The sequence below is a fragment of the Schistocerca serialis genome, chromosome 5, assembly GCF_023864345.2.
Source record: "Schistocerca serialis cubense isolate TAMUIC-IGC-003099 chromosome 5, iqSchSeri2.2, whole genome shotgun sequence".
Taxonomy (NCBI): Eukaryota; Metazoa; Arthropoda; class Insecta; order Orthoptera; family Acrididae; genus Schistocerca; species Schistocerca serialis.
This window is the reverse complement of record NC_064642.1, coordinates 27071493-27097161: the sequence shown is the minus strand read 5'-3', so window position 1 is coordinate 27097161 and position 25669 is coordinate 27071493. Positions and strand designations below refer to the sequence as shown.

At 39.5% G+C, this 25669-nt stretch overlaps 1 protein-coding gene across 3 annotated transcripts in view; it reads left to right on the top strand.

Moving 5' to 3' along the window:
* The window catches only part of LOC126480694 (protein FAM193A-like), a 227483-nt gene that overhangs the window by 184849 nt on the left and 16965 nt on the right, over nt 1-25669 (top strand). Inside the window, exon 19 of one of the 3 annotated variants that reach the window (XM_050103934.1) lies at nt 9916-10038. The exons of the other annotated variants lie outside the window; for them this stretch is intronic. Within the exon in view, the coding sequence (XP_049959891.1) occupies nt 9916-9998 (83 nt within the window). The 3' untranslated portion in view covers nt 9999-10038. The remainder of the gene's footprint in view (nt 1-9915; nt 10039-25669) is intronic. 3 annotated transcript variants of the gene reach the window in all.

The following is a 25669-nucleotide window of genomic DNA, read 5'->3' as shown; positions in this document are numbered from 1 at the left end:
AAACTAATATTGATCTTTAAAATTATTCTTCATCCAAGATATTATCTGTTGTAAACAAGGAGTGAAGTACCAGTGTGAAAATTCAGATTTGTTGAAAGTGGAGAGTAGTATTGAGAGAGAGATTGTTTGCATTATCTGCAGTGCAGTTATTTCGTATCGTGGGAGGAGGTGTGGAGACTGTTATGAATAAATAGATGGTTTCTCTATACGCTCACTTCTGTCACCTCTGGCTATGGATATTTTTATGGAGGACTGTAAGCAAAAGACCCTTATTGACGTTCCTGTAAACCTTCATAATGGTGTGAATTTTAAAATTTTCCCGGCGAATTGACTGTTCAAATAGGCCCCTAGAATAGCCAGGTTTTGTGCTGAATGGAGGTGTTGGTATTGACCTACATACTTACCAATAAAACAAACGCTGTATAGTAACAGCTCCAGAGACATCAAACTGAATGAACATGTCGATTAGGAACATCACACTACAATCTCACCTCCGGCTCTTCTCTCTTATGTATTCATATGTGAAAGAGTCACTTACTTTATGACACCATTATGAAGTTCAACCAAATTTCAGGCTTGCAGCCGGTCGTCGTTCAATACTTCACACAATATTTCAACTGGGCACCTGACAGTTATCTTCAGGTGAGCCGGCGCAGACTGGCGAAAACGTCCTCCATTCCGAAATATATAGCGTACTGTAACTATTCTGTGCATGAGTCGAAAACTTGATAGTTGAACCACACTGCCCGCTGGCAGCGCCCTCGCTGGTGGAATAGCGGAACTCAGTCACCCTCTGCGTTGCTGTTTGCCACGGCCATCGACGCAGTATGTGGATGACACTTTCATAGTGTGGCCTCATGGAGAAGATAAATTAATGGAGTTTCTACATCACCTCAACTCCATTCATAGCAACATCCTGTTCACCATGGAAATAGAGAAAGATGGTTGTTTGCCTTTCTTGGATGTCCTGGTTCGAAGGAAGAATGATGGTTCTCTAGGGCATTCAGTTAACCAGAAACCCACTCATACTGATTTGTACCTGCAAGCATCGAATTGCCATCACCCATCGCAAACCATGAGTTTGCTTAAAATACTTGTTCATAAAGCTCATATTGTCTCAGCTCTAGATAGCTTACCTCAAGAACTCGCCCATCTAAAGACAGTATTCAGCGAAAATGGGTATTCCATCCGGCAGATTAACAGGGCACCAACAGTTAAAACTAAGAAGCAGGAAGTGAATAAAGAGGAGAACATGCCGGAACAATTTTTAGCTTTTCTTCCTTTCGTTGGCAACACTTCATTTAAAATAGCAAGAATCCTCTGAAAATTGCAGGTAAAAGTGGTTTTCCGCCCACCATTGAAGATTGCAGACCTTGTGGGATCAGTTAAAGACAATCTGTTACTACGAAAGGCCGGAATTTACAAGATACCGTGCCAATGTGGTATGGCTTACGTAGGTCAAACCACACGCACCGTGAAAGAACGCTGCACTGAACATCAACATTACACCCGCCTTTTACAGCCAAGCAAGTCCGCTATTGCTGAACATTGTATTTCTACTGGACATTCAATGGAGTATGAGAAAACAATGATTTTGTCCACAGCAACGTCTTTCTGGGACTCCATTATTAAAGAATCCGTAGAGATACGACTGGCGGAAAAGCTGTTAAACCGTGACAGCGGCTACCACGATTTGCTCAAATCGAAGACGACAGAGTGCGTCGATGGCCGTGGCAAACAGCAACGCAGAGGGCGACTGAGTTCCGCTATTCCACCAGCGAAGGCGCTGCCGGCGGGCAGTGTGGTTCAACTATCAAGTTTTCGACGCATGCGCAGAATAGTTACAGTACGCTATATATTGCGGAACGGAGGACATTTTCTCCAGTCTGCGCCGGCTCACCTGAAGATGACCGTCAGGTGCCCAGTTGAAATATCATGCGAAGTACTGAACGACGACCGGCTACAAGCCCGAAATTTGGTTGAACTTCATAATGGTGTCATTAAGTAAACGACTCTTTCACATATGAATACATAAGACAGAAGAGCCGGAGGTGAGATTGTAGTGTGATGTTCCTAATCGACATGTTCATTCAGTTTGATGTCTCTGGAGCTGTTACTATACAGCGTTTGTTTTATTGGTAAGTATGTAGGTCAATACCAACACCTCCATTCAGCACAAAACCTGGCTATTCTAGGGGCCTTCCAAGCAATAGCTTACAGCTTTAGCAATGCTAAAAAGCTTTGAAAAGACTTTGCTTTTTGAAAAGTCATTCTGTTTCATCTGTAATTTAATTGGATGGATAAAAAAATCTGCTCACCAAGTGGCAGCAGGAGGAAACACGTTCAAAGGTTAAGTAAATTAGCAAGCTTTTGGAGCCAGTGGCTCCTCTTCCTGGCAGAAGGGTTGAAGGGGCAGGAAGAGGGTTGAAGGAAAAGGACTGCTGAGGTTTAGGAAATGGGGAGAGTTCGGAAAAGTCACCCAGAACCACGGGTCAGAGGAGATTTCTCAGATGGTAAGAGAGAAGTCGGTACCAAAACGCGTTCCATCTTAAGGCTTACAGCTAACTCTAAAAGACCTTTGACATTTGTCCACAAGGGATTTCTTCCACGTCATATAATTGTCTCAATGCTGTGTTTTTATGGCTTTCAGAGTGCCTAATTGGAGTAGAAGCTCTGAGGAATGTTGGGAAACTTCTCCCAGACAACACGACCATTGCTTTGGACCTATCACCACTATTTGCCTTATCAAGACTGTTACAGTCTCTCTAACCAAAAATGAAATCCTAGTGAAAAGGCAGTGTTTTTATTCCGAGACTTGAGTGGAATTTTTATGGTTAATGAACACATTGCAGAGAGTGGATTTCTGGTAGTTCATGCGTTAAAGGAAATTTGTACTATCATTGTGAACATCATCTAGGGGACTACTTTGATGATGAAGTAGACATCAGAATTTAATAAGTTCGGAGTTACCTTAGGAAGTTTTGAAATTTTTAGGTCACAATTTGTATCATGCTGTTAACACAAGTCTGGGAAGACATTCATCACTCTCCTAGCAGTCAGATTTGTCAGTTTGTAGCCAACCCACCAACTGGTTCAAATTTCGACCTCCTCAATAGAATTTCGCCAGCAATTTGCATACCTGTTTAATCTAGAATTTGTATGCAATATAATTTTGTACACTGTTGAAAACTGGATTTGTATCTGGCTAGTTCATTATGTCTTCTGGACATATAATCTGAATTTCACTGTTGCTTTATGTTACTGTTTCTCTCAAAAATCAATGTTAAAATGATTCAGCAAAGCCATGGCTGATATTTGGTCCACTTGTTGTCCATCTGAGTTTGTGTGTTACGACCTCCATGTTGGCAAGAGAACAAAGTGCTAGAAAAATGAGAAATTGTTGCCTCTCTTTGCGGTTGTACTGCTTTTGAGATGCTTCATTTTGTTTTTCAGAGAGCTTTTGTATTAATGTTGCAGGAACACACACATTATTGGTGGCAGTTGATTGAAAATGAGCATATAGTCTCAGGAAGCATTAAGACATCTACGTATCAAATGGAAAAATAAAATGAAAAATCCTGTAAGTGATAGGTCGTCTATTTACAACGTAGCTCCATGAGATGAAATTTCAGGTACTTGCTAATAGAAATACTTAAAAGTAAAGATATCTAGCTTTTAGAACTTGTATATTCCTTTTTTAGGTTAGAAAGGACGGGCATGTCATTCAGTCCTAAGTTTAGGAGGGGTATACTTGGTAATTACTGTTCCAACTTCAGTCCAGATATGTTAAAAGAACTAAGTGAGGAGTAAAGCTAGATTAAGAGAATTAGACTTGAGAATCTGAATGAATAGTGAAATGAAGAACTTGCAAGAAACTGGAAAAAAATTGGGGGGGGGGGGGGGGGGAGGAGAGATGGGGAGGGGGTAAGGTGGAGGTTAAAAGGTAAAAAATGTAATTGATTAGTAATAAAATTCTACCACTGTGTGTGTGTGTGTGTGTGTGTGTGTGTGTGTGTGTGAGAGAGAGAGAGAGAGAGAGAGAGAGAGAGAGAGAGAGAGAGCGTGGGTCGGGGGTGTTATTATTTGTGAAGACTTACGTCCAGAAGGATGGCACAGTGCAGTAGTATGTTAGAGAGCAAATTTCCATCTCCAGGGTACAGGGTAACTGGCACAGGGTGGAAGGATCCGTATGGCCTATATAGTGTAGCTGGCATTCAGATTGAGTTATCATATTGTAGAGCCAGCTTAGCAAGTGGGTGCTGGGTGTCTGCAAGGCACTGTGTACTCATCCAGTTTAGTGGTGGTCTTTCCTGTGTGAATACATGTTGGTTGGTAAACAGTGTGTTTGTTTTTACATGCTGCTCTGTCTTTGATAATCTCTGATTTGCCAATGGTGGGGCTGGAGTTAGTGGATGCATGGGACAGGTTTTACAATGGGAAAGATTGCACGTGTAGAATCCTTGGGTTAGGGAGAAACTATGGGAATGCCATGTGGTTTGACAAGCTTGTTATGGGAGGCTTTCCTCAGTAGTAGAATTCCAATAGTTGCCAAGTTACTGTTTTCCCTTTTATCCTCACTCTTCCCTTTCTCTCGTGTTTTCGCTATTCCACCCTCCTGAACTTAACATCCATTAACAATCGCCTCACCCTTTTTCTTAGGTAGAATTTCATTATTTACGCACTTGTTCTCTCTCTCTCTCTCCCTCTCTCTCCCTCTCTCCCTCTCTCTCTGGGCTCTGTGAAGATCTTTTCTGAGACCGTCGACATACTGGGCAAAGGAGTTCCATACCTGCACGGCAAGGATGCAAGGGAGTGATTTTTAGGTGTGGAAATAATTGCAGCTGTCAAAATTCAGGTGGTGGTTAATGGATTTAATGTAGACATATGTGTGGATGGAGCCATCAGACAGGTTGGCGGCCTATGTCGAGGAAGATGAGGAGGACCAGGTGAAGTAGATGGGAGAGGTGTTGAGTTTGTGGAGAAATGAGTGCCTTGGCCCTGAGTCCAGATCACGAAGATATCATCTGTGAACCTGAACAAGACCAAAGGTTTGGGTTTTTGGAGACTAGGAAAGTTTCCTCTAAATGGCCCATAAACAGGGTGGCAGGGCAGAATGCCATAAGGGTGACAATGACTGAGCTATAAATTTTATGTATACCTTTCCTTCAAAGAAGTATTTGTGTGGTAGGATAAAGATCGTGGTGTATTGAGGAAATAAGTAGTGGGTTTGCAGTCTGAAGGATGTTGGGAGAGGTAGTGCTCAATAGCAGCAAGTCCATGGGCATGAGAGATGTTTGTGTATAGACAAGTGGCGTCGACAGTGATGATAAGAGACCCAGGAGGTAAAGGAATGGGTATGGCGTAGAGTTGATGAAAGAAGTGGTTGGTAACTTTGACCTGGGAGGCTAGATTTTGGGAGGCTGGTTGGAAGTGCAGGTCACTGAGGGCTGAAATACTTTCAAAGGAAGCACAGTAACCAGCTACTATGTGGTGCGCAGGATTGTTGGATTTCTTAATTTTGAGGAGTGTGTAGAAGGTGGGAGAAGGGTATGACATAGGGGTGAGGCGGAAAGGTTCTGGAAAGGGCGTAAGTGTTGTGAGTGTGGTGGAATATTTATCTGCAGGTAAGATGATTAGGTCAGTGTCTGTTTTGAGACTGTATACAGCTGTCCTTCTGCTGAAAGGTTGGTGTTCTTAGGAAGGGTCCTGGGAAAGATGGAGAGGTCATGGTGGTGGTAAGGAATTCCTGGAAGGTGACCGGGGGCTGTTTAGGTGGGAGGGGGAAGATCGCAGTGGTATAGTGGCATGACCTGGTAGAAGCGGGGTTGAATGTTAGGATTAGTTGGCTTTGATTGGGTCCATTGCAGGGATCAGGAGAAAGAGAGTAGTTCTTTGGTATGTTCAACATGGTTAAATTTCTGCCCAAACAAAGGTGTGGTGTGCGTACTGTAAGACCTTCGGTACACACACCATCAGATTATTTGACTTGTCGCTCTAACGAAGTAGATGAGTGTCAGCAATATGTCTCGTGGTCTTATCATGGTGTGTTTGGTCGTGCCTCTTCCACTTGCCACAACCCCCCCAAACCTCCCTGAAAACACTCCACTAAATCCAGAGCTGAAATAATCCCATAACACTGTTGTTAACCTCTCTACCAAATTCCTCGGGCCCAATGAAGTTTCAGTAGTATCCTTAGGTCTCACCTTGAGCCCTACATCCAAATTTAATCATGTTGCTACTTGTTAAGATCTACACTCCTTCTCCGAATCCCTGCAATGGAGACACTTCTTCACCACCAATCTGCCCAAACAAAGGTGTGGTGTGCGTACTGTAAGACCTTCGGTACACACACCATCAGATTATTTGACTTGTCGCTCTAACGAAGTAGATGAGTGTCAGCAATATGTCTCGTGGTCTTATCATGGTGTGTTTATCTTCTGCCGTTAGGTCAGACGATAAGAGATGCCACTTGCACGCTTAGAGTAGCAGATTGACGGTGACCAACTTTAAACAGAACTTGATTAATTTTCAAACACATTTATTAGAATAATACCAAGCATAAAAATAACTGAACTTGGTTCTGGATGCTATTTACAATTGACAATCTGAAGTTCCTTTGGTCTTGGTACGTTAATCTTATTCTCACATATCTCTGATACTTGACAAAGTGTCTATACATTTCTCTTCATGGCTATGTACAGGAATATGATAATCTTATTAGGTGCAGACTGAAACTTGACTACAGACTAATGCAGACTGACTAATCGGAGGTCTGTACACTTGTTATAATACCTCGCGCGTTCATGTATCACTGCGCGAGTGTGATCCGCGAGGAGAAAAGGTTCTATGTTAGCAGCAATCTCATTGGCTGCGTTACATATTAATACGCGGATCGGCGGAAGCAGAATTTGGTCCGTCTCTAAGACAGCGCCATCTCGTAGTGCGGAGACGGACGAGCGCCGCGCCTGCGCTGTTGTGCTTAGCGGGACGCGCTCTAGTGGGAAAGTTGTGTACGCGCTGACTATGCGGAACTCTGTACACAACAAAAGGCAACCTAATTCCACCATTGAATTCTGCCTTTGTCAATTCGTGCCACCAGCCGACCATGATACTCCCACCCTCTCCCCGATCCCACATAAAAAACCCCTGGTCACCTCACTGGAGTTCCTTACCCCTAACTTGGCTACCATCCTTTTCAGTGTCACTTCCTAAGAACACCAACCTTTCAGCAGAAGAAAGGACAATCATACACAGCCTCTAAACAGTTCCTAACCTAATTACCCTATCTGCAAATGAATGTTCCAACACTGTCATTTTGTATTGCAGTGACTGCATTTTGGAAGGCCGTGCCAATAGTCTGACTACTCCACCTATAAACTCTGCCGTAGTGAGCCCATCCCACAAGTCCAAGATAACCTACAATTCTTCCTTAAAGCCTTAGACCTTTTCCAGAAACTCGCCCTTGAATCCATTTCCCTCGTCACCTTTATGACACCCCACATACCACCATTCTACATTCTCCACAAAATCTACAAATCCAACAATCCTGGATGCTCCATTGTAGCTGGTTATTTTACCCCCACTGGCCCTCATTGACAGACACTTCTAACCAGTTTCCCACATACTTGTCACTGTCGACACCACTTCCGTAAGCACCAGCACCCCCTTATCCCCGTGGTCGTGCTGCTGTTGAACACTACCTCTCCCAACATCCTTCAGACTACAAACCCACTATCTCTTTCCTCATACACTGTGCTAACATTATTCTAGCACACACATCCTTCTCCTTTGAAGGGGAGGTATATATAAAATCCATGGTGAAGCCATGGGGCCCCAGAATGGCACCCTTTGTGCCAACCCATTTATAGGCCACCTAAAGGAAACCTCCAGCCTCCCCAAAACCCAAATCCCTGGTCTGGTTCAGGTTCATTGACGACATTTTCATGATCTGGACTTCAGGGCCAAGACACGCTATCCTCATTACTTCATAACCTCAACACCTTCACACATTCTCTCCCATCCGCTTTACCTGGTCCTCCTGAATCCAATGTGACACTCTCGTGGATGTTGACCTCCTCCTCTCTTGCTTTCTGTCCACATTAAACCCATCAACCACCAACAGTATCTGCATTTTGAAAACTGCCATCCCTTCCACATAAAAAAATCCCTCCTGTACAACCTGGCCATCCAGGGACAGTGTGTCTGCATTGACAAGAACTCCCTTGCCCAGTATACTGAAGGTGTCACAAAAGCCTTCACTGGCAGATACTATCTCCTGGACCTAGTCCGCCAACAGGTTTTCCGTGCTTTATCCAAACACACCTAGTCCTCCCACCGTTCCAAAGAACCAGCTACTAGGGAGCACCCCTTTAGACACTTATTACCACCCTGGGTTGGAACAAATGAACCCACATCCCTGCTTCTCTCCTTTACAGATCTTCCCCTCTCCCTCCCTCCAGTTTCTCAAGGATTCCTGTCATTGCTTCACCTATTCCACTCCTTCAGTTATTCATATGTCATCAAGAGTTTTCCATTAACCTTGTTATTGTTCTGGGATAACGTCATTTTACAAACTGTAGTGTTACAATGATGTTATTGAGCTACCAAAGTCATGTGCTGAATTCTGTGTTCAGATTTCCACTCATGGAACTAATACTTTGCAGATGTTGATCTTGTTGACTGTGCTACAATTGCACAGGTCTTAAGTTTCCTAAAGTGGTGTTCTACTGAGCAATTCTAGAACATTTTAGAGCTCCCATCTATCAATTCTTCTCTCATCCAGTTCAAAATACAGCTAGGCTCTCATCTCTCATGGTGCTATGGAATAGACATTGCTAGGAGAATGAGATCTGGAGAATGCTTTATACTAAACATAAGATTCCATTCTGGATCAAACCTCCAGTCAGCAGTGTAATGTGTGTATCCTGACAGATTAAAACTAGTAATGTGTGTTATCTCTAGCTAAAATATTCACCTTTTACAGGGAGCTCTGCCATTGAGCCATCTAAGCACACTTATTCATGTGTCATAGCTTCAGTCTATCAGATAAAACAGTTGTACTTGAGTGGAAGCGGGAATCCAGAATTCAGTCTTTCACTTGGTACGAGTGTTTGTTCTTCTTTTATTTCTGTAAGAGATTATAGCTCTGCCTCATAATGCAAAAGCCTTGGTGGGTTTTGTGGGTTTTACATGCATTTTGGAGCTATCCCCCTTTCTTTTTTTTTTTTTAAAAAAAAAAAAGCCTCTAGAGTTCTTGGCCATGCTCTTATCAAGAAATATTCAAAGTCCAAAGTTTCGTGGTAAATCTTGGAGCATACATAAGGTATATTCAGCTTCATAAATGTTGTTCTCAAATACAGCAAATTACTTAAAAGCTAATTTGAAAACATTTGTTGTTTACTGCTTGGAAATATTATCATTTCAAGCTCAAAATGTATTCTATAGTTCTACATAAAGTCGGTGGTGTTATTATTCTTGATAATTACTTGAAGAGGAATTATGAAACATTCCTTTTTCCACTGTTGCAAACTTGCATAAAGAAACAGTTGAAAATGCAGATATTTCTGTCACTTAAGTTACCTAATGTGAAATCTGTTCTGGTCAAACAGTGCCATCACATGATAGTTTTATTAGTACTGTTGATACTTAAAGCTATATTATACATACCAATAAATTCAATGTTGGCCATAAAAAGCCATAAAAATCCATGAAAGATACTAATGTAAATGCTAAAGAAGGTATGAAATTGAAAACCGAAAGATAAAGTAAATGTTAGAAGTGTTGGGCAAGAAATTATATAGTGGCAAAAAAGAATTTCTTGTCTATTTACAATTTTAAGTCTCAATGACTACCTGCATAAAGTAAATAGAATCATGTTTTGGACTAGCCCCTTCACATCTTCCCTTATGCTATTAGGGAATTGTCTGGAATGGAAAGGATGGTGCGAAGATGCTGTGGATCCACTCCGGTACACCGGATTGACAGTCATGGAGTGCTAGAGTTAATGTAATTGCAGGACTGCAGAGCTTGTAGCTGAAAGTGAGTAACGGAAGGATAAATAGTGCTCTTCTCTTAAAGTACAGTTTGAAATCAGAATAACAATGTTCTTTACATTCATTGTTCTGATTCATGATTTGAAGTTTTTGTGTCAATCAAATGTGCACATTGTGGCTAATTCAGTGGTGTGTCGGTATGCATGCTTTTGTATACTTTAAAGACATGGATAAATAGATCACGTTTAGATATTATACGTCTCTTGATTCATGCAAACTGGCACATTCACATTTTACATTTTTAATTGGTCTACATATATAAATGCAAAACAGAGTAGTTTGTTTCTGTGCTCCTTTTCTTATTTTTGCTTAAAATACACACCTGAAAAATTATTTTCTACGTGCCCCTGTCCATGCTTTTATTATTCTTTCATCATTGTTGTGACATGTCATTTGTGATAATTGAACTTCAGCAAATCAGTTTCAGAATTTTTACTACATAATTGCTTATACCTTATGATGGAGCCCATACTCTGAGACACATTACATATTTATCCCAGACATTTGTCTAGAGTATGTACCATTTTCACATTTATGTAGGAGGAATTACACCCAGAAGTTATACTTACCAAATGAGGGGTAGTATGATGGTCAATGTAGGGGGACTCACATTAACGAAGAGAACAGTTCATATCTTCATCCAGCTATATTGATTTTGATTTACTGTCTTTTTGTGTCAGGTCACATGAATTGTTAGTGAATGATTATGTTTTCAGTCTGAACAATTCACTGTAAAATCTTGATCTTAACGGGAGCTTTACCTGTTCCTGATGACACATGTGTGAAATCTTATAACTGCTGTGACACATCTAAATAACTTTGTATTAGCATTACTACCATTTGTAGTTGCTGTTCTATCTGAAGGTAAGGTAAAGTTGTGTTCAACTGAAATGTCATTTGTAACACTGCAGTGTTTTACTAGGCAGGTTCTGTTGAAAGTTGTACACCTTTGCTATCCTCCAACAAATCTTCTTATGCAGCAAGTATAGGAGGCCTAAAGTTTAACCTGGACTAAAGCCATGATGCAGCTTTCCATTGCCAGAGTTGGAAGAACTGATAAGTGGCGGAAAGAAGCCTAGGGCCAACTAAGAATGAATCTGGAATCTTTAGATTTATAGGCTATCACTTACCCACTTACTCTGAGCCATGCTGTTTCACCTTCTCAAGTCTAAGTTCCAGTTCTTCCCTCTAGGACCAAAGTAATTGATTGGTGATGCCTCAAGCCAAGACCTGTCCTGTTCTAGGCCAATGTACCGGGCAGGAGGGCTTGCTCATGGTATCACTGTCCCTATTTGTTAGCTGTTCTCACTAGTGTGCATCTTAATTTTTGGACCCTGGAGGGATTTTCCAGCACAAAACTATTTCCATCATGGATATTTTTAGGACAGATTCATATTTCAAAAGTTTTAGGACACATTGATATTTCAATAGATTTCTTGATTACGGCATTCCTAATATATACCGTATTTACTCGAATCTAAGCCACACTTTTTTCCCGGTTTCTGTAATCCAAAAAACCGCCTGCGGCTTAGAATCGAGTGCAAAGCAAGCGGAAGTTCTGAAAAATGTTGGTGGGTGCCGCCACAACTAACTTCTGCTATCAAATATATGTAGCGCTACACAGGCATTCTTTGTAGGCACAAAGATAAATACTGGCACCAAAACCTCTGCGTCAGTAAATAAATTTAAAAAAAAGTAAAAGACAAGCTTTTTTCTCCGCCCCGAGTTTCGACCACTGCATTTTCATACATTATCCATCGAAGTAAATACAAAGTCCGTATTGTTCATCTTCGAATGTAGCAGCATTTCAATGTACTTCGAAAATCCGACTGGCAAGACTGTTTGGGATGTTTGTCAATATGGCCAATTCTACATTCTGAATTTTTTCCTACCTGTGAGAAGAGATGGTTGCTAATAGGAACTTTTATGAATTGTGAATCACATGCAGTATTCTCTTCACCATAAGAATAATACGAATATAAACATTTTGCCATGTATTGTTTCGTGTTTGCTGCTATCTCGTTTAAATCCTGTCTGCCTAATAAACTACGAAACTAGAGCGAGACAACAGCAAACGCGGAAGAATATACGTATCGTGTCATGTTTATATTCGTATTATTTTTATGCCTAATAGTGATACAGTCAGAAATGAAGCACGGCAACTGAATAGATTTTTAAATCTAAGATGACTAATTTCTGTGCAGAATTTGATGAACTAAAGAAGCGGCCGCAAAGATTTTCAAACGGAGAAAAATTTTCGCCTAACTCTCGTTCAGAACATGTTCTATCATACACAGTCTATTATTAGGTTCTTGTTGATCATTATCAAAGAAAGCAGCAGTGTAAGTAACAACAAATAGCAGTCTCTTGCAATTGTTTCACTAATGAGACGATTCCTCTCTCTCTCTCTCTCTCTCTCTCTCTCTCTCTCTCTCTTTTTTTTTTTTTTTTTTTTTTTTTTTTTTTTTTTTTTTTTTTTTTTTTTTTTTTTTTTTAAGCGGCGGTAGCGTGCACAAAAGCAAGCCATGCCGCGAGCGGCGACAGGCCGTAAACACGCACTATCAGAATGCGACAAACAATGCATAACACGGTACAGTAATGCATTTTCAGCTTAGAGTGACGTAAACACCTATAACAAAGAAAACGGCGCTTATAAGATCAAAGAAAAATAAGCAATCAATTCAACCCAGATGAAGCATGTGAAAAAGGAAGGGTACCCTTATAAATGCGGACGGAGTGCCTGACGCATAGCAATGGCTACCTGGTAAAGCTTAACTGCTAAGCTTACGACTCGAACCAAACTACTGTAGCTGTATCGTCATTCATTCGACCTAAATTGTGTCTCATATTACAATGGACCAACTTCGTTTCGATTTGAAGATGCGGCCTAAAACTTCTCTCTCCCCTTGAATTTCGAGTCTCAAATTTCAGATTCGGGAAATTTTTTTTTCCGTGATTTCGAGTCTCATTTTTCAGGTGCAGCTTAGATTCGAGTAAATACGGTATGTAAATGAATTTTTTGAGCTCTTCCACACATACAGATTTTGGTTATTGATGAAACTGTGGTCTTTGGACATAGACTCTTTATTTTCTTTTATGTGGTAGGAGCATTCAGTAAAACATACAGCAGCTGTTCATGATTAAAACATCCACTACAGTTCTACAGTTACTAACTGATTGAACTCTTTACACTACCAGCCTTCAGGAACTCTATCTCATCTTCAGGTGTATCACTACCTCTGTTTTGATCTTGCAGTTTAGGGATATTGTTTTATTTTAGCTTAGAGATAGTTGGCAGCCCTGCAGCCAGGCGACTAGCGCGAGTTTTGGTGTTCTCGTAAAGATAAGTTATTTTAGATTATAAAACATATAGATTAGTATTGATTACGTGGTAAATAAGTGTATTAGTGTGCCGTTTAAGTGTACCATTAAAGGTTTCACTTTTCTTTACGTAATATAGCAGAAAACGCGAAAAGACCGTACAGTCGTATTTTTTGTTTACGTTCTGCTGCAGCAAATCTATAGAATTTCGCTTAGTTGTTCCTTGCTCTCTCCAGCAATTTAACTTAGCTTACCTCTTCATTATTTAACTAGCATTTCCGGAAAGTAGCGTAAAGTTTAACTTGTTGTTTCAGAAACTTTGCACTTTTGTTTATGTTTACACACAGTTGCGTATAGGCCAAATTTGTGTAACCATATTTTCGTGTTTATCTGTAATTTAACTGACTTATTCTTAATCAACTATTACGTTTATCATGAGTGAAAAGTGCTTGACTTGCCGTAGAATTGTTAGGTCGGGGCTTTGGTGTGATGGGTGCTGTAGTTTTTTCCATGTGGGTGACTGTAGTGGCGTGGGAATAGGGGAAGTAAATGAGACTCATCAGTGGTTTTGTAGGATTTGTAGTAGAGATAGGAAGATACTGGAACAGGAGGGGAAAATTGCTGCCCTTCAGGCTGAATTAGACAAGGCCAGGGGAGATCTTGACAGGTTAAGGAGGGAGAAGGGTAAAGAGAGGTGGGAAGTGGCAACAGGCAACAGGAGGAACAGGCCTAGAACTTTGTCTGACAGCTTTATGGTGAATGTGGAAAATAGATTTGACCTGTTGCTTCAGTTAGAAGCTGGTGAGCCTCAAGCAGTTGCAGGTGTAGACAGGGCACAACAAACTTTCAGCAGCAGATTGAAAAGTAAGAATGTAGGGAAATCAGAAAAGAGAAAGAAAGTGTTGTTGTTAGGTAGTTCCCATGGAAGAGGTGTTGGCCAACTCTTGCAGGATGAACTAGGATCAGAATACCAGGTCACCAATTTTTTTAAACCTAGTGCTGGTCTGGAGCAGGTGACAGAGGATTTAGGATCACTTTGCAAAGATTTCACTAAGGAAGACACCGTGGTTATAGTGGGTGGGGCAGGTAACAGTATTGACAGAAATCCTGGGTACAGTATAGAGTGTGACCTGGCGAAGATTGCATCAGCATCGAAGCATACTAGTGTTGAGTTTGTATCTGTTCTTGGGCGCCATGACCGACCTCATTTGAACTCTTCTGTCAAGAGAGTTAATTTGGAGCTGGAACGGCTGCTCATGTCGGGTGCGGGGTCACACATTGGTGTGGTTCATGTTGATTCTCTCAGTAGGTGGGATTATACTAGGCATGGCCTTCACCTCAACAGGAAGGGGAAGGGTAAATTGGCTGGGGAAATAGCAGGAAAGTTAAAGGGGGGAGGCACTGTCATGAGTGGTAAAATACCAGTGGTTATAGGATTCAGAAAAGACCCTTTTTTAGGGTAGGGAGGACAGAAAGAAAGCAAATTTTAAGAGAGGTTAGAACTGAGACAAACCTTCAGTTTGAAAAAGAAATCAAAAAACATAATTCCAGCTTATTACATCAGCATAAACAGCCATTGGTTAAGAATTTTCAACTGTCAGCAGATATTTTAACTCCACCCAATTTTAACTCAGACAATGTGAAATGTCAGCTATCTTTATTGCATCAAAATATTCGAGGACTGAGAAATAAAATTAATGAATTAACTATATGCATAGATGAATTAGAGTCTTCAAACCCAGCTGACATAATCTGCCTCTCTGAACATCATGTGACCACTGGTATAGAACTTTTAAGTGTTACAGGGTTTAGGTTAGCATCTCACTTTTGTAGATCAGAAATGGAGAAAGGAGGAGTTGCCACATTCATCAGGAACTGTCATAAATTTAAGAACATAGACATTCATAAATTTTGCCTAGAACAGCATATGGAAGCATGTGCAACAGAATTAGATTTTCACAAAAAATCTTTCATAATATTAAGTGTATATCGAGCACCTGCAGGTAACTTTAATCTGTTTGTAAACCACCTTGAAGCTGTACTGGCCCATTTAATAACCAAAAACAAAGAAATAGTGGTTGCTGGTGATTTCAATGTAGATTTCCTTAAAGACTCTCCGAATAAGAACTTATTTGAGTTAGTAACACTATCATTCAACTTAATTCCCACAGTAAAGTTCCCCACTAGGATAGCCACTTGCTCACAAACAGCCATTGATAATATCTTTATAGAAAAGTCCAATGAACAAAATTATATTACAAAACCAATAGCCAATGGCCTCTCAGACCATGACATGCAGTTCCTTCTGTTAAATGTTAATACTGAACAGGATATAAAATCTGTTAAATCTGAGCTCAAGAGGGTAATCAGTAAGCCAAAAAGTGATTATTTTAGGACACTCCTCAGAGACATTCACTGGACTGATGTTTACAGTGCTCATGGCATGAATGAAAAATATAACATTTTTGCTAATAAAGTGCTTACCTTATTTGAACACTGCTTTCCCCCAAAACTTACCAAGGTTAGAGGAAAATCTACAAAGAAGCCATGGATTACTCGAGGAATAAGGGTATCTTGTAAAACAAAAAGAAAAATGTATCTGTCAATCCGAAACATTTCCAATGTTGATGCTATAGCACATTATAAGAAATACTGCAAAATATTAAAGACTGTAATATGGATGTCAAAGCAAATATATTACAAGGAAAAGATAGTCATATCAGATAACAAAATAAAGACAATATGGGATATAGTGAAGGAGGAGACCGGTAGGACCAGACATGAAGAGGAACAAATAGCATTAAGAGTAAATGATACATTGGTGACAGATGTGTATAGTGTTGCAGAACTTTTTAACAAACATTTTATAACTGTTACTGAAAAGATGGGGTTGTCAGGTTCGGTAGATGCTGCTATGGATTACCTTAGACCAGACATTTCAAGTAATTTCCATAATATGAAGTTGACCCTCACTACCCCAACAGAAATAATGTCCATCATAAAATCTTTAAAATCAAAAACATCTAGTGGGTATGATGAAATATCAACAAAGTTAATTAAAGAATGTGATTCTGAGCTAAGTAACATATTAAGCTATCTGTGTAACCAGTCGTTTATCAGTGGAATATTTCCTGAATGGCTGAAATATGCTGAAGTTAAGCCACTGTTTAAGAAGGGAGATAAAGAAATAGCATCAAATTTCCGTCCAATTTCACTGTTACCAGCATTCTCAAAAATTTTCGAAAAAGTAATGTACCGTCGTCTTTATAACCATCTTATCTCAAATAACATACTGTCAAAGTCACAGTTTGGATTTCTAAAAGGTTCTGATATTGAGAAGGCTATCTTCACTTACAGTGAAAATGTGCTTAATTCATTAGACAAAAAATTGCTGGCAACTGGTATATTTTGTGATCTATCAAAGGCATTTGACTGTGTAAATCACAATATCCTTTTAAGTAAACTAGAATATTATAGTGTAACAGGAAATGCTGCAAAATGGTTCAAATCTTATATCTCTGGCAGGAAACAAAGGGTGTTATTAGGAAAGAGCTTGATACATGTCTATCAGGCATCATCCAACTGGGAACTAATTACATGTGGGGTCCCACAAGGTTCCATTTTGGGGCCCTTACTTTTTCTTGTGTATATCAATGACCTTTCATCAGTAACATTACCAGATGCCAAGTTTGTTTTGTTTGCCGATGATACAAACATTGCAATAAATAGCAAATCAAGTGTAGTCTTAGAAAGATCAGCCAATAAAATATTTGTGGACATTAATCACTGGTTCCTAGCCAATTCTTTGTCACTAAACTTTGAAAAAACACACTACATGCAGTTCAAAACTTGTAAGGGGTGTCCCAAGAGTATATGTCTAACATATGATGACAAGAAGATAGAAGAAGTGGACAGTGTTAAATTCTTGGGATTACAGCTTGATAATAAATTCAATTGGGAGGAGCACACCACAGAACTGCTGAAGCGTCTTAACAAATCTCTGTTTGCAATGCGAATTTTGTCAGACGTAGGGGATATAAAAATGAAAAAGCTGGCATACTATGCTTACTTTCATTCCATAATGTCATATGGGATTATTTTTTGGGGTAATTCATCAAGCCAAGCTAAAGTTTTCCGGGCACAAAAACGTGCAGTAAGAATTATATGTGGTGTGAACTCAAGAACATCCTGCAGAAGCCTGTTTAGGGAACTAGGGATACTAACTACAGCTTCCCAGTATATTTATTCCTTAATGAAATTTGTCATTAAAAATATATCACTTTTTCAAACCAACAGCTCAATTCATGGAATCAATACTAGAAATAAGAATAATCTTCACAAGAATTTAAAGTCACTTAGTCTTGTACAAAAAGGTGTGCATTATTCAGGAACACACATTTTCAATAACTTGCCAGCAGCCATAAAAAGCTTAACAACCAATGAAATTCAGTTTAAGAGAAGCCTAAAGGATTTATTGGTGGCCAACTCCTTCTACTCCATTGATGAATTTCTTAGTAAAACCAACTGATTTGTATATAAGTACAACATAACTTCTGCACAATTTCAGTGCAGTAATGTGTTCACTGAAAATTTGTGTGTGTGTGTGTGTGTGTGTGTGTGTGTGTGTGTGTGTGTGTAAGTATAATCTAACTTCTGCACCATTTCAGTGCAGTAATGTGTTCATTGTAAATAAGTATTACAGTAGTTGTATTACATGTTTATTACCTTATAAATAAATAAAAAAAGTTTTTTATTTTAAATTCAGTGCATTAGTATTTGTAAAATGACTCTTAGTGTTCATTAAAAATGACGATCATTCCACTTGGGACCTGTGGAATGGTACATTAGCTTATTTGTTTTAGTTGTAAATATTTGTCATGTATTGTTGTTTTTCTGACATGTTCCACATCCAGGAGGACCTCCTCACTACGGATCAATTGGAATGAAAGTAAATCTAATCTAATCTAAAAAAACCTGAAGATGGGGCAGAGGCCCCTAAACCCTGACTGTGTAAAGACTTCAGCCATAAAGACTTCATCCAATAAATAATTGCACAATTGTAGCAGATGTTTTAATCATGGACATTTCACATAACATATGTGGTCGTCTCACAAGCAAAAAAAATTGTGATACAGCAGCTGTTCATATCATTAGGGCTGTGTAATATCGTTTGGCATACATAGCTTGTTCCATGAAAACAAGGTATGCTTGAACAGTGGTCATTGTATGACCTAAATTGTTTTGTTGTTCATAGCAGTTTGATTATTGTTGTGATCAACTGCTTTGATACTTTTTCTTCAATATTGTGTGTATTGAAGGTGGTGGCGGGAGAACGTGAAGCGAAGGGACTGTTGATGTCAATTGTTTCAGGACTTTCTGCAGAAGGATTTTATGCCAGACCGGGATTTGAGCCCAGGGTTTCCCACTTTCTTTAATACTTTTACTGCCATGGAGATTGTTGAGTGACAGAAAAGGAATAGGTCCCTGTTTTTTCCCCCTTTCTCTTTCTCGTATTTAAAATAGTTGTAAATGAATATAGGATTTGAAGCTTGCTCCTTGAAATACCCCATAAAGAATTTTTTGATGGATGGTGAAATTGGAGAACCCACTGCAGTGCCAGCAGTCATCTTGCATTAATTCCCCTCACACAAAGTGTACCATCTTCAAATAATTTAAGAGTTTTAATGATATGTGCAGAATGGTGCAATAATGTTCATATCATTTCACACTAGGACCTTTAGTAAACAGAGACATCACTTGTCCTCAAATTTACGTCATAAGTCCTAAAACAGTGCTACCAGCTATGTCCCCATCTTCCCACTTTTCACTGGGTCTATTTTATGCCTGTTTGCCAGAAGCAGAAGAGAGCGTTGCTCCTGTACCTCTGATCTGTCATTTTGCTGACTGATAGTTGCAAACAGAAATACTGCTGATGAGTTTAACTAGATGTGTCACAGCAGTTGGGGGCTTTACCATGTGGTAAAGCAGGAAACTACAGGGTGTTTCACAATTCATGTTACACACTTCTAGAGGTTGCAGAGGGGACTTAGTCTAAAGTTTTACATTAGATCTCCTGTCCAGAAACGTCATCCAGTGATGCTATTAAGTGTCAGAGTTATAGGTGCTGGCATCTGTAAATGTATGTATATATAAAGTGGTTCTGTGATGATGTGACAAACTTTCAACGATGGTGGAGACGGATAAATGTCTCAGTTTGAGGTCAGGGTCCCCAGTTCAGAAACAAACGAGTCAAAAGTTACAAGTGAAAACCATTCTGATACCTCTGACAGTGGAATACACATACTGCTACTACTGTTGCTAAGATTGTAGGATAGACAACTTTCAGAGGTGGAATTATGGGCGAAGACAAGCATGTCAAGGGTATCAGAATGGTAATTGCTTATAACTTCAGACTCATTCATTTCTGAACCAGGGACCATTACCTCAGGTTAATACATTTATCCTTAGTTTGTAACATCATCACAAAATCATGACGTATATCCATACATTTACAGGCACCAGCACCTATAACTTTGCCCTTCTGTAGCTCTTTGGATGATGTTTCCAGCCATGGTTTCCTATCAAAAACTTGATCTACTAAGTCCCCCATCCAACCTCAAGAAGCGTGTAACATGAATTGTGAAACACCCTTTATATTTCATGGAGTGAGTGCAGTGCACAGTGAATTGAAATGATTTGAGAATTGGCAGAATTTTGTTCTTCCATTCCAAGTAAATGTTTATTTTATACCTTCAACAAGTTCACTGTCAGTCCCATCCTTATCCTTGGGTAATTTGAGCTAAAGCTCCATATAAGTAAATTTTAATTTAATTCTTACTTGTTACCCCACTTTTTCTGCTTCTTGTGACTGTAGCATTTCTTACAATGGTAGTGCATAGGTGGTAAGCTGAAATAATGACATGATCCAGTCACATTAATATGACCTCCTGTCAGAACTGAATAACCACCTTTCATGGGGTGGATGTGCAGGAAGAGTGTCAGTGAAGTTGTGGATGGTACTGTGAGAGATGTGGAGCCATGCCAACTCCAGTGCTGTAGCCGACAGCATTAGGTTTCACTGTGAAAGATCCATGGGACGAACAGGCTGGTAGATATACCCCCACAGATTCTCAATTGGGTTTAAATAAGGTGGGTTTGGTGGCCAGGGATATGGTAAACTCATCCTGGTTCTTTTCGAACCATGCACATGCACTGTGAGCTGTGTGACACGTTGCATTGTACTGCTGGTAGATGCCATCGTACTGAGGGAAAACAAACTTTTGTTTTAAGCGTGTACATGGTCCCCAATGGTAGAAGCATTCTTGTGTTGATCCATGTGCCTCCCAGAAAGGATCCACGCAAGGAATGCCACAAAAGCATTCCCTATATCATAGTGCTTCCTCCTTCAGCATGGACCCTTCCAACAATCATTACAAGGTTGTACATGAGAAAGGCCGTCTGTCCAATGGAGTGTAAAACATGATTCATCTGAAAAGGCCACCTGTTGCTGCTCATTGGACGTCCAGTTGCAGTATTGGCATACAAATTCCAGCCTTTGTTGCCAATGAACGGCAGTCAGCTTTGGTGCGTGAACCAGGTATCTGCTGCAGAGCCCATACGTAACAATGTTCACTGGATTGGAGTTGAGGAGACACTGTTGGTAGCCCATTCATTCATCTCGATGATCAGTTGTTTCGCCTGTACATATCTCTGCAGCCATTTTTCACCCCTGTCATCTGTGGTCCGTGGTGCACCTCAGCATCAGTTTTGGATAGACCATTTTGCCATTTGCAGTATACTATAACCACAGCAGCATGTGAGCAGTTTACATACTTAGCTGTTTTGGAAATGCTTCCCTGTGCGGCGGTGCGGTTCTTTCCGTCCCTTTTACGACTGACCTGCACCTACCTGTGAACATTGTCTCAGCAGATCATCAGTAGGAAAGCCGAGTGAAACCTACTGTACTTTGACGTGAACCAGGCTGCAATTTAAGTCACTAATCTACGCTTCAGGAGAAAGTTTTCACACAAATGAAAGTTTGGAAATTTTGTCCTCAATTAATATATTCTGCAACTTAGGTGAAAAAGTATCACTGCCAAGCTCGTGCTAGTCTTAACACAGTCACTCATAATCCCTTTCACTCACGTTAGCAAGTTCATGGTGTTGCATTTCCCGAAAACGTAATACCTACAAAAATACTGATTGTTTTTGATTGATAATGCTCGCCAAATATTAAGTCTGTCGGTACCAAATGCAGTCAGTTTTTAGCCACCGACCTGCTCAATACGCCACGTGGAATATTTGTCTTTTCTCGTCACAAAATTCACTTAAAAATTCCGAAATTTCTACACACACATAGGAATAATTATGCCGTCACTTTCCAACACTTTTGATGTATGAAGCATTGTTAGATCCGGCAACTTATGTTTCCATCGGAACTACTACTACACACGTCCGATCTGTTTCATGGCTAGGCCTTGACTCTTCTCTAGAATACTCTAAGTCTTCTCTACCAGCAGATAAAGGCGTGCAAAGAATATTGCTTTACCATTGGTCAATTTACTCAACAGCCAATAGCAAAACAACACTTTCCCGCGTCAGTCCGCACTTTTCATCAATAACCAGTCGCAAAATAGTAAATCTAACGACTGCACTTTTTACTGATGTAATTATCTAATATGCTGAAGTTTTGTTTATGCATAAAGTTATTTACTATTGTTATTTATACCTGAATTAACTTTCCCTTTACCATAAACTTACTTTACAAATCTATTTTACAAAAATCCCCTTTGTCCACATCCATACTTCTTCGAAATGTTCCCGCACTAAACCCCACTACATAACTCGTTAAACAATTATCTTCATATTAACATTAATCCACACTCACGCATCATTCATACTGCTAAAACACATTTATAACATTTTACATACACAAAAAGACATATAACACTTTATGAAAATACTAGAACAGTTTATGAAAAACATTCTATTTCTTTAGTGCACTCTGCTGAGCACAATCGAAACTAAATCTGTCCCTTATCCAATACTGTCCTCTATTGGCTTATACATAAACTGTGTGCGCATCCAGTCTCACATGACCATCTGTCACTATCCAGCTCTGAGGCACATCTCCCACTTAATCACCTCCAAGGCAGGATCGTTATACGGCACTACGCCTCACCTGCTTGGCCTGAAAGCCACTGATCGTGCCCTTTTGGATCAGGTAAATGGCTTCGTTTCTGCTTTCTGAAGAGGACTGCATTGTTTTCTGCATACCCTTGAAACACACTTTATATATCTTCTGCTGTTAGTGCTGCCACCTGTTGCCTGTGAGTGGTCATTGCATGTTTGTGTCAGACATAGGTGGTGGTAACACTAATGCGACTCGATTGTACAGATGGTGATGTTTGCCATGTTCAGGTTTGGTGAATGTGGTTTTTACTGTGTTTGGGGCTGATCAGTGCTGCCTTTCAGCTATTACCATAAGTTCTGGTCATGTTTTAACTGCCACTGGATAGCTGTTATGACAAAACAGGATTTAGCAGACAACCTCTGGGGTCCCTTAAAGCAGACCTTCTGTATCAGACTGGCTCAGATTTGCTGAGCTAACCCTGAATCAACTTTCATATCCCATACTGTGTGTGGGAACTACATAAAATCCAGTGTTAAATCTTTCAACATTCTCATTTCTTAGAATAGACAGGCACAGAAAGTTAAAACCAAAACCAAATATAACATGCTTACTGCAATATTACTAAAGATTTGTTAATTTGCATCTTGGGTAATGATTTTAGAATTTATGAGTGTGTACCATTTTCACACCAGAAGAAGATAGCAGTGACTTGGGGTGCGACAAGGATACAAATAACAATCCTTTTTGCAGTCACCTTTGTAAGTCAGTGGCAGATCTGCTTGTGGATGCGTGTACAGGAGACATAGTCCATGAGAGCATTTTGAATTTGGTGGAAGTGGACATTAAGATCAGTCTTGGGATTGTAGTAGATCTCTACTCTATCAAAAAGGCTCTCACACACTTTCTGGCCTACTGATAGTTCTAAGATTTTTAGATTTTAAACAAGCACCGATTTTAAAGGTATGCACACAGACATGTTTAATTAGGGCGTACCACTGCTGTCAGGCAACGTAATTGTTCAAGATATCAGGGAATCCTTAACAGTTATTGTAGTAAGGAAATTGTGCATTCTGTTAGGTACTGTCCATGTAGGAACCAAGGGGAACATGGTAGCTGATGATGTAATGAATGAGTCTATGGGGCACAAACAGGCATAATGTGCCATCTCACAGCATTTAGCTGTAACAGACAGTAAGTTCACTTATTAGTAGCCTTCAGAGGTGTGTAAACTTCGTCCATCCAGGTATGACAAAAATACATAACTTTTCTGAAGTGAATTATCTTGATGAAGTTGAAGTTGGAAGCTGCTGTTGACATTTTGTTGTTTTTGCAAACTATTTTTTTTACCTTTTATTAAACACAGGGCCACGATTTATTTCTTTAAAATATCATACAAAGTTCGTCACTATTTTTCTACTTAAAGCCTCAAATCTGTAACATGTGAATTGTGTTTAATTTGTTTCAATTGCTGAGCTAGAATTACAATGATTCAGTAAATTGATTTTTATAGGCCAGCTTCTTTGTGACATTTTTTTCATTGCGACAGCATGTCATCGGCATCATAGTCGTGTAGAAATTTATTTTTTAATACTTTTTCGTGAGTAGGTGTTGTGTACGTCACTGCACTGACATTTTCTGTCCAGTTTTGCATATCTGGCAGATTTCTCTTTCTTTTGTTAGTGTATGTTTTTGGATACTTGAGGGTGCTTGATTATTATGTTTTATATGGGGAAGTGTCTGTGTATAATTTATTGAATGCTGCAAACAGTGTTTTGTTTCACAGTGTTGTGTTGTTATTCTAGACTTTCTATCCTTCTATCACTGCTTTTTGCATATGGTAATTATCCTCAGTTGTGAATTTTTGATAGAACTATTGCTTTCTCTGAGGATCTTGAGATCAGTCTCAATGTTGTTTGGAAGGTGGATTTCTTGTAAGAGATGATCTGCAAAAGTGTAGCGTTGTACTATCACTTTTTAAGGTTCTGAGATTTTCAGAATATCTAGTTTTAAAATTTCTTCCCATTTGATCTGTATTGGTATGAACCAGAGGTGGGTATGAACTAGAGGTTGACGGATATGTTCCAGCTTTGGAAGAGTTGTTGCGGAGAAGATCTTAGCATTAAAATTTTTCTATCCTGTGTTGTTTGTGCAGAATGATATTTGTGATGCTTGCTTCTTAAGAATGTTTCTGACTGGACATTTTTGTTTCTGTATGTTAATATGTGCCAAGTTCTGTTTTTTAAGGTGTTTCTTGTTCCCTGTGTTTCTCATGCACTAGTGTTCCTGATTGGTAATATATTCATATTTTTTTTTTAATTTGCTTTTTTTAAATTTGTTATTTGGTTTGTGTATATTATTTGTGTGCTGTACCCATTTTCTCCAGCTACATAGTGTACTGTGTTTAGTTCCTATGTGTAACTGAGTTTGTCCCAAGGAGTTCAGTTAAGCCTATGTAGTGTTCATCTAAATTTTAGAAACTTTGTGGGTAATTGGAATTCTTGTGAGTGATTGTATGTGGGGGTGCTGGTTCCATGCATATTCCAAAATTATGTTCGTCGTTGACTGAGTATGGTGATGTCTAGAAAATTTAAGTTTCATGTCTACTACAGTCTCATTGGTGAATTTTATTTTAGGTTAAACCATGTTTATGTCACTGTATAGTTGTTTTATCCAGGTATCTGTTTCATTTTTCAAATAAACGATGTCCACATGATGTTATCAATGTATAATCTTCTATTGTTTTGGATGTATAATTTCATTGAATATTTTTGTTCTCATTGTGGCTCACAGATAGGTTTGCACACTGACCATTGTTGGTTGAGCACATTGGTAGACCTTCTTTTTGTAAATATAACTCCTTGTGGAAAGTGCAGTTGTTCTGTACTGCTGTAATGTATAAGGTGGCTTCAATTTCATCTGTGTGTGCATTCATTGTTTTCCTTTGTTTCTGCAGATGTTCTTCAATGCTAATTTTTTTTCCTGTGGGCATATTTATTTACACCAAAGTGATTTCATAAGATATAAAATTTGATGTTGGTGGTATATTTACACTTTTATATTTCCTATCAGTTCATTGGTGTTTTGTAGGTTCATATTGTGTGAAAGTGTACAGTTCTGTAGTAATCTATACAATGATAACAAAATGTTATGACCACTGCCACTG